General features: G+C 48.3%; 1 protein-coding gene across 1 annotated transcript in view; it reads right to left on the bottom strand.

Moving 5' to 3' along the window:
- Nucleotides 1-1,857: 1,857 nt before the first annotated feature.
- The window catches only part of STOML1 (stomatin (EPB72)-like 1), a 17,128-nt gene continuing 8,654 nt past the window's right edge, over nt 1,858-10,331 (bottom strand). The window contains 5 exon segments of the mRNA XM_014530395.1: nt 1,858-2,086; nt 2,765-2,930; nt 2,932-3,004; nt 3,445-3,534; nt 3,537-3,631. Of these exon segments, the coding sequence (XP_014385881.1) occupies nt 2,021-2,086; nt 2,765-2,930; nt 2,932-3,004; nt 3,445-3,534; nt 3,537-3,631 (490 nt within the window). The 3' untranslated portion in view covers nt 1,858-2,020.

Below are 10,331 nucleotides of genomic sequence, written 5' to 3'. Positions count from 1 at the left end.
GGGTACGTGGGTCTCCCGGGGACGCAGAATAAACTTTCCTTCCTTCCTTCCTTTTCTGATCAACTCTCTTTATTTCCTTCGCCGCCCCCTGAGCCACCTAACCTAACACTGGCCTCACCAGAGTAGCAAACAGTTCCAAGATGGGGGATACTGGCTGGCAGAGGACTTGCTCCTCACCACACAGACAACTGCAACTTTCAGTTTCCCCTAAACGTTATGTTGGTCCTCCCCAGCCCAGAGCCTGAGGAGTTTCTGTTTCCTTTAAGTGTTCACAGGAAAGTGCCTGGGCTGCCCCTTGTAACACTTGGTGAGTCACCTGTAGCCATGGAGGGAACAGAGGCAGATCTCTCACACAGGAAGCTCATGGTTCCACCAGGAGGGCAGGCACTTTTGCAAGGAACTGACCCAGACCGTGGGGAAGGGGCATAATGAGCACCCCAAAGTGAAGGGGAAGCCCAAGTGAGAGGGAGGAGGACAATGCCCCATTAGGCCTCAGAGAGGTGAGAGTATGGCTGGCTGGGATGAGTGGTAAGGCTTTTGAATAGACAGCCTGGCCCTCTAGGGCAGGGCAGGGACAGCAGGCTGAGGCTCTGGCCCTCTGGGGAGGGGCTCTGGAGCTGCGACCTGACCCCGGTGGGTGTGCAGGCTGTGCCGGGAGGACATACAAGAGGAGGGACAAAGCCTGATGCCAGGGAAGCTGGAGAAGGTCCTGAGGGAGGCCTGGTGCCACAGGCTGTTCCTCCAGGGCAGGGCTCAGATTTCTGTGGGGGTTTCCTCACAAGCCTCTTCGGGAAGTGAGAGTCATTTCTCTATCTTCCATTCTTTCTTTTCTTTTTCTTTCTTTCTTCTTCTTCTCTCTTTTTTTTTTTTTTAGATTCATTTCTGAGGAATGGAGAAGTCAAAGGGTCCCCCGGGTTTGGGGCTGGAACACTGAAGCAGAAAGCCAGGCCACCCAAGTGTAACAGGAGGGGAAGCTGAGAGCAGCCCTGAAACCTCTCCTGAATGTGGTGACTCCACCCTGTTTCGGGACCAGCTCTGACACACGCATACCCCCTCTTCCCTGGCACACCTCCTGACTCTCAAGAGGAACAGAGTGCCCACTCCTGCCCCAGGGGCTTTGAGATCCCTCAGCAGAAAGGAGATCTGTGGGTGATTTAGAGCATCATGAAGGCTTGTGTCAGCCTTCAGGGCTCTGGTCCCTGGCTGCAGACACTAGGGACATCGGGGACCATCCATCCCCACACCCCACTGCTCTCCAGGACATTGTAAACACATTTGTTTGAGTTTTCAAACCTCTGCTAAGAACCACAGGAAGGGTAGGGCTCCCCTTCATGCTGCCCTAGGCCCCAGCCTGGCCCATCAGGCATGCAAGACAGAGCTGTTGGACGAGTCAGAGAGTCAGAGTCAAGAGGGCTCACGCCCTGGCCGGAGAAGCAGGACCCACTCTTTCTCACCTCACCCCCACTGGCCTGGATCAGAATTGTAATCTGGAAGTTGGGACCTGCCTGATCCCCAGATCCCTCCAGCAGTGACCTCTCCTTGGTGGCCACCTCCTCCTCCATCCCCCAACCTCTCTGATCCCCCCCACCCTGCCCCAAACACACATACACACACACTCTGGAGCTGGGAGCCTGAGCCATATGCTTTGCTCCCTCATACTGGAATCAGCTGCTGCCAGGCTGTTTCGGTGGGCCCTGCCTCTCCAGTCAGCTAGCCAGCACCGCAGAGCAGGCCTGGCTCTCCTGTCGTGGTGCTGTGTACCGATCTTAGGGCGGTTACTCAGCAGGGGATTGTGATGAGCAAAGGCTTGTCCAGAGAACCACTGTAGGTCAGAAGGGCCCTGACTCAGCCTCGCCCTGCCGCCAGTGTCTCCCAGCCTCCATTCATTGGCAACTGACTGGGCCTGAACCTTCTCAGGGCCTCAGTAATCTGAGGTGTAGCGCCAATGCCTCTTCCTCCAAGATGCCCCTCTGGCTTGGTGCCAGGCTTAGGCTGGGCTGTGGATGGTCAGCCAAGGCTGCTACTTCAGGGCCCTAAGAACAGCCTCCAGTTTCATGGCCATTGCTAGGTTGCCCTTCACCTTGAGTAGGGGGATAGACATGCAATGGGGAAAAGACGATTAGCATGTCCCACTGGGTGGAATAGAAAGTAGTGATTAAGCATTCAGGTTCTATTACCCTGGGTTCAAATCCTATTGGCTATGTAATTGCTCAGAGCCTCAGTTTCCAAACTGGAGAATGGGAATGATGATACAACCTAAATCATGGGCACACAGTGAGAAGTAGGTGAGCTAATGAGCAAAAAGTGCTCAGCACAAACCCTGGCACACAGTAGGCCTACAGCATGTGCAGGGCTCTTGGTACAGGAAGCTTGGCTATCTGAGTTGTCCTGCTGATGAGCACAGGGTAGGGAGACAGAGGTCTGGATAATCATCATCTGCAAATGGTGTCTGAGCCCCTGATTGCTATGGTTCACTCTAAACTGTTGACAGCATCAGGGGAAATCTAAAACAGGCCTGGAGCCATGCTGATGGCTCAGTGGTTGAGTGTCTACCAGGAGTTCACGTTCGATTCCTGGTCAGGGCACATGCCTGGATTGTGGACTCAATCCCCAGAGTGGGGTGTGCAGGAGGCAGTGGATTAATGATTCTCTCTCATCATTGATGTTTCTATCTCTTTCTCCCTCTCTCTTCCTCTCTGAAATCAATAAAAATATACTTTTTAAAAAAGATAAAAATGGACCCAGGGTGGAGAGCAGGGGCTACAAGCAATCTTGGTGGGAAGGAGCGGGTAGGGAGGGCAGTTGCACCTATAGTTAGGTCCAGGGAGTAGACGCTCTGGGTGTCACTGGGAAGGACCACACTGAACTGGTAGCAGGCCCGAACTTGGCTGACCAGGTGGGGCTGCAGAGTAGTCAGCAGTCCCTCGGCCAGGCTGCTTCAAGCTGGGCCTAGCACCAATGTGAGGGGCAGGCAACTCAACTTTGCTCACCATCTCCAAGATGTCTGGTGGGGGTAGTCCACAAGGTTGGGGAAGTGGCAGAGAGGGGAGGTCAATTTGCTGCCAAGGTCAGGATCACTGTGGCCTCCATACCTTCGCAATAGTTCCCTCTTACACCCACTTCAGGTCTGTGTTCAACTCACTACTCAGCTAAGAAGTCACTCTTAAGTTTTCATCCTTAACTCCCAAACCCTATTTCTAAGCTATTCCAGTCTGAATGTAAATCTCTTTTCTACCATGGCCTCCACGCGCTTAGAGACACCTAGGCTCTTCCCACCGCCTTAGTTCTAGTCAGCTCCAGAATCAGAGTGGCCTGGAAAGACAGGTAGAGAATGGACTGCATAAAGGTGCTTGCTTAAGGGAGCAAGTAGCAAAGCTCAGCCTGTGCTGGACACCAAGCTGAGTGCCCTGCTGAGCCCCCCACCCTTTGCAGGAGGCTCCTCACCTGGCCCCGGGGGCAGGGTACCTCCTGCCAGTGAGTAAATGCCCCTCCCCAGGAAATGGAGAGCCAGCTGCTGGAGGGGACTGTCCAGCTGGGCCCAGCCGGACTGTCCTGTGGTGGCTGTAGCACAGCCTCCACTGCCAGCTCCACGTGGTCCACCTCAAGCCCCCGGGCCCTGGTCACGTTGTTGCTCTCCAGTTGGAGGACAGTGTGGGGATAAATGGAATTCATTCAGCACACCGTCCTGGAGCACCTTCTTTGGGCAGGCTCACAAGGCACCCCCTTGACAAGTTTCTGCTTGGGAACATGGGCACAGGACAATACAATCCAGCTGTGTGCTACTGGCAGTAAGGTGCTACTGGCAGTAAGCAGCCAGGAGAGGACCAGGGAGGACATGGGGCAGTGAATTATACAGGTGAAGGGCAGAATGTGCACAAGCTCGGACAGGAGAGGCTGGAACATTCTGGAATTGCAAGTTCCCTTTAGTTAAACACTCAAGTGTGGGCTGGGAGGCTGGAGACAGCTGAGGGGATCAGAGGTAGCTGTTCCTGCTCACCTGGATTTATTCTGAGGCACAAGGAGCCCCAGAGAGGCGTTTAGCAGGGAGTTGACAGAGCAGACTTGCTTGTTGGAAAGATTCTCTTGGCTGCCATGTGGACACTGGGTTGGAGGGGGATGAGGGTGAAGGCACAGAGACCAAAGTAGGATGTGGTTTCAAACTGCCAACAGAAATGATGTGGATCTGGTATCAGGCAGACAGGTGGCTGTGGAGCCAAGATATATCCAAGAAGGAGCACAATTCTGTAAACTATATGAAGCTACAGCAAGATACTAGAGAAAGAGAACCACTGGGCTAGTCAGCTGCCCAGATGTGTGATGACAGAGAAAGCAGTGAGCAGGAGTCAGGTTTGTGGGAAGCCACAGCTTGCCAATACTGTCATGAGCGTGCACCAAGGAACGCAGGAGACTGATGGACCTTGAGAGTTAGCAGGGCTGACGCTAGGCACCGATTGTTCGTGCTGAGATAGCGATGGCTCAAAGCAATCTCCTGACCTGATAGCCTCCAAGTACAGTGGGGCCTTGACTTACGAGTTTAATTCGTTCTGAGACCGAGCTTGTTAAGGAGCTTGTTAACTCAAATTACTCTGTCAACTCAATGCAAAAAATCGGCTGAGAGACAGCTGGTATCTCAAAAAACTCGTTAGTCGGGACACTCGTAAGTCAAGGCACCACTGTAAATGTTTACTGGACCTTACTGATCTTTACTGACCTTTGAGACTGTCTGTCTGCTACTTGTTTGCCATGCTTTACTGAGGGCAAGATGTGTATCTAAAACTGAATAAAAAGCAGACGGGACCCAGTCTCGGTGTGTCTCTTCAAGAAAGAGGGTCCACCTGCCCCCAATGCCTTCTAAATTCATGTTTTATTGTATAGCATTTTCATTTGTGCGTCAGCCCCTCCTTCAGATCCTGAACCTCTTCACAAAGGTCGCAGCAAGGTCTCTGGTGTGGATCACGAGTGTGGGTATTCGTCTAGAAGGGCACACAGCAGGCGACGCAGAATTGGGAGTAGGTAGGGGAGGGATGATAACTTTTTTTTAATACATTAAGCTTTAATGTGTATGGCACAGCCAGCTGCCCAATAGGCAGTTGGATAAATGGGTCCAGGGTGCAGGAGAGAGTAGGACTAGCGCAGAGTGGTGTAAATAATTAGTATCCAGAGGTAGCAAGGGCCCCAGGTAAATGAGCCTTTCCTAGGAGGTCATAGAAAAAAAAAAACAAAACATTGACAGAAACCTGGAAACTGAAGGGCAGGAGGAACAAGGGTGACCAGGAAGAAAAAAGGAAGCTGGGGTGCAGAGTAATGGAAGCCCAGGGAAGCAGATGACTGATCTAGAGTAAAAGAAGGATGGGTGCACAGAGTCAAAGTCTGACACCGGGTGAAGTAGAGGAAGGACTGAAAGTGGGAGTTCACTGTGATGACTGTCTTAGGAGCCTATGGGAAGCCAAGACTAAGAACAGGAGGAAAGCAAGGAAAGGGGAGAGAGGCAGAAAGGCAAGAAGAAGAGAGGATGAATGGATAAAGTGAGCCAGGTTCTGGGCCAGAGCATTTTTGGTGCAAGGATGAACCTCAGACAGAGTAAGCAGATGCTTCCAACATGGCAGGAAAAATAGCACAGCCCTGGCTGGTGTGGCTCAGTTGGTTGGAGAATCATTCTGTACAATGAAAGATCATGGGTTCAATTCCCGATCAGGGCACATACCCAGGTGGGAAGCAACCAATTGATGTTTCTCTCCTCTCTCTAAAATCAATGGAAACATCCTTGGGTGAAGATTAAAAAACAAAAAAGCACAGATGTTGATGATTTTGAAGGGTGATGCTGGAGGAAGATGAAAGAGTTCTTGTCCTAGACTTTTTTCTCCTGAGTCTTAGGAGGCAAGGCCTGCTGCAGAAAGTGACAGGTGAGGGTGGGAGGCTGGGCCAAGGCACTGAGGGGTAAAACAGCTGGCCTGGAGCAGCTAAGGAGAGACTAGCAAGTAAGAGGTGGGGAATGTTTAATCCTTCCAGATGAAATGTAGGTGAAAAGGAGAGTGAGAATGAGAAATGTATACCTGAACCAGGGCTTAGGGAGGTGTGCAGGCTTTCCTGAGATTTCATTTTAACCAGAGGCACTGATCCCACTTTACCAGCAGCCAACTGTGTCTTGGAAATGGGCCCTAAATGATTCTAACATCTTGGTGTGAGACTGACTCTCCCCAGACTGCCTCTCTCAGTTTTCTGCACAGCAAAAAGAAAAAAAAATTTTTTTAAAGAGGATAGTTTAAGAAACCTCTGGGACAACAACAAGCATAAAATATTTGCATTATAGGGGTTCCCAAAGGAAAAGAGGAAGAGTAAGAAATTGAAAACCTACTTGAAGAAATAATGATTAAAGTTTCCTGACCTGGCAAAGGAAATAGGCATACAAATCCAGGAAGGGCAAAGTCCCAAACAAGATGAACCCAAAGAGGCCCACACCAAGACACATCACATTAAAATGCCAAAGGTAAAAGACAGAAAGAGAATCTTAAAAGCACCAAAAGAAAAGCTCCTAAAAGGGAGCTCCCAGAAGATAATCAGCTGATTTCTCAACAAAAACGTTGCAGGCCAGGAGGGATTAGCACAAAATATTCAAAGTGATTAAAAGCAAGTACCTACAACCAAGATTATTCTACCCAGCAGGACTATCATTTAGAATCAAAGGAGAGAGAAAGTGTTTCTAAGACAAGAAAAAGCCAAAGGAATTCATCACCACCAAACCAGTATTATTTGAAGAAAGGTTAAAGGGAATTCTTTAAGTGCCACAACCTTCACGGCAGGGTTCAGGATCTGAAGGAGGGGCCGATGCACAAATGAAAATACTATACAAGAAATATGAATTTAGAAGGCATTGGGGGCCAGGTGGAGACCTATTTCTTGAAGAGGCACACCGAAACCTGGCCTGGTCCGCTATTTATTTACTTGAATACACATTTGCCCTTTAACAATGCATACAGGCATATCAAAGGTAAAGTTTGGTAAACAGTAAAAGGATTATTAGGTTAGGGAATTGCCTTGAGCCACCACTATCTCAACACTTGGTGCTTAGCATCAGCCCTGCTAATGCCCAAGGTCCATTGGCCTTCCACATTCCTTGGTGCACTGACAGTATTGGCAAGTGGTGGCTTCCTGCATTTAAGAAGAAGAAGAAAAAAAAGATAAAATATATGAATAATAAAATGGCAATAACTATATACCTATCAATAATCACTTTAAATATAATTGATTAAATGATCCAATCCAAAGACATAGGGTGGCTGAATAGATAAGAAAACAATACCCATGCATATGCTGCCTACAAGAGACCCACTTCAGATACAAAGACACACACAGACTGAAAGGAACAACAACAAAAAGCTGGGATTGATATATTAGAGATATATAGACTAGATAGACTTTAAAACAACAAAGACAAAAAGAGACATTTCATAATGATAAAGGGGTCAATCCAATAAGAAGATATAACCCTTGCAAACATTTACACACCCAATGTGGGAACCCCTAAATATCTAAAGCAAATATTGGCAGACATAAAGAGAGAGAGGTCTATAGTAGGACAGTCATCATAAGGGACTTTAATACCCCATTGGCATCAATGGATTGATCTTCCAGACAGAAAACCAACAAGAAAATAATAGCTTTATATGATACATCAGACCAAATGGACTTAATAGGTATTTTAAGAATATTTCACCCCAAAGAAGCAGAATATACATGCTTTTCAAATGTACATGGAACATTTTCAAGGATAGACCACGTGCTGGGCCACAAAACAACTCTCAATAAATTTAATAAGATTTAAATCATAGCAAGCATCTTCTCTAAACACAATGGTATGAAACTAGAAATCAATTAGAAGAAAACTGAAATACACACAAACACATGGAGGCTAAATAACATGTTATTACACAATAAATGGATTAACAATGAGATAAAGAAAGAAATAAAAATATATCTTGAGACAAATAAAATTAAAAACACAACACCCCAAAAATCTATGGGACAAAGCCAATGAAGTTCTAAGAGGAAAATTCATAGCAATACAGGCCTACCTTGAGAAACAAGAAAAATCTCAAATAAACAATCTAACCTTCCACCTAAAAAAACTAGAAAAAGTTAAATAAAGTTGATAAAATTTTAACCAGGCTCATCAAGAAAAAAGGCAAGAGAACCCATTAAATAAAATCAGAAATAAAAGAGAAGTAACAACTGACATCACAGAAATACAAATGATTATAAGAAAATATTATGAACAACTACATGCCAACAAATTGGACAACTTAGAGGAAATGTATAAATTCCTAGAAACATACAATCTCCCAAGGCTAAATCAACAAGAAATAGAAATTGTGAACAGATCAATAACTACTAACGAAATCAAATCAGTAATAATAATAATAAAAACTCCTAACAAACAAAAGTCCAGGACTGGATGGCTTCAGAGGTGAATTTTACCAAACATTCAAAGAAGAATTAACCCCTCTCCTTCTCAAACTATGCCAAAAGAAGGTTCCCAAACTCATTTTATGAGGCCAGCATTACCCTAATACCAAAGCCAAAGACAGAACAAAAAAGTTATAGACCAATACCCTGATGAAAATAGAAATAGAAAATCCTTAATAAAATATTAACAAATCAAATTCAGCAATATATTAAAAAGATCGTATACCATGATCAAGTGGGATTTATTTCTGGGAACCAAAACTGGTTCAATATCTGCAAATCAATTAACATGATACACCACATAAATAAAATGAAGGATAAAAATCATATGATCATATTAATAGATGTAGAAAAAGTACATGACAACATCGATTTATGATAAAAGACCTCAGCAAAATGGGAATCGAGGAAACATCTCAGTATAATAAAGGCCATATCTAACAAACTCACAGCTAACATCATACTCTTTAGGGAAAAGCTAAAAGCATTCTCTAATAAGACTATCAGCACTTTTATTCAATACTAGAGGCCCAGTGCATGATATTCGTGCACTGGGGAGGAGGGGGTTCCCTCAGCCCAGCCTGCACCCTCTTACAGTCTGAGACCTCTGTGGGGCGAATAGGCCTAAGCCAGCAGTTGGACATCCCCCGAGGGGTCCTTAGTGCTGTCACAGGGGCAGGAGAGGCTCCCGCCCCTGCCGCTGCGCTCACCAGCTGTGAGCCTGGCTTCTGGCTGAGTGGCGCTCCCCCCGGGGGAGTGCACTGACCACCTGGGGGCAGCTTCTGTGTTGAGTATCTGCCCTCTGGTGGCCAGTGCACATCATAGCGACTGGTCATTCCGCCATTTGGTCAATTTGCATATTAGCCATTTATTATATAGGACTAAGGGCCCAATACATGAATTTGTGCACCTTGAAAGGAACTCTGAGCTGCGAGGCTTCGGCGGGCACAGGGGCGGGTCTCAGCCCATCCTCCATGCCCCCGCCTAGTCCCTCCTGCTGTGGCCCCCTGGTCCCCTGTCTGCCAGCAGCCCTGCTCCTGCCACCGCCACTGACAGAGCTGAGCGATCGGAGCCAGCACTAGGTGCTGGCAGTAGGTGCAAGTGGCGGCTCTGGTGCTGGCAGTGGGTGCAAGCGGGGCCTGTGCCAGCTGCAGGTGTGAGTGCCAGGTGGGACCGTGGCACGTGGGAGCAAAGAATTTTCAGTAACCACTAGAGGCTCACCCCAATGACAGTGACCCGCCCCCCGCCTTGGTCTGGCGTCCCCACTCACCTGCTCCACCATTCTACCGCGGTTGACACCCGCCATGTTCCGCGCTCTGCCGCCTGCTGCCAATATCCACCATGTTCCGTGCGTGCCCCCAGTGGTCAGCACACGCCATAACAACCGGTTATGCAGTTTTTCGGTTGTTCTGCCGTTCGGTCAATTTGCATATTAGGGATATATATACTAGAGGCCCGGTGCACAAAAATTTGTGCACTCGGGGGTCCCTCAGCCCAGCCTGTGCCCTCTCGCAGTCTGGGACCCCTCAGGGGATGTCCACCTGCTGGCTTAGGCCTGCTCCCCGGGGGATTGTGCCTAAGCTGGCAGTGATACATCCCTTGGGGGATGTCCACTTGCCAGCGGGCCGAAGCTGCAGTTGAACATCCACAGAGCTGCTGAGGAGGCAGGAGAGGCTCCCACCATCGCCGCTGTGATGCCGTCAGCCTGGCTTGTGGCTGAGCAGAGCTCCCCCTGTGGGAGTGCACTGACTACCAGGGGGCAGCTCCTGCATTGAGTATCTGCCCCCTGGTGGTCAGTGTGTGTCATAGTGACCAGTCATTCCCAGTCGTTCTGCTGTTAGGGTCAATTTGCACATTACCGCCCTAAC

This window comes from Myotis brandtii, unplaced genomic scaffold, assembly GCF_000412655.1.
Source record: "Myotis brandtii unplaced genomic scaffold, ASM41265v1 scaffold74, whole genome shotgun sequence".
In the NCBI taxonomy this organism is placed as follows: domain Eukaryota; kingdom Metazoa; phylum Chordata; class Mammalia; order Chiroptera; family Vespertilionidae; genus Myotis; species Myotis brandtii.
This window is presented reverse-complemented; position numbering and strand designations above follow the sequence as displayed.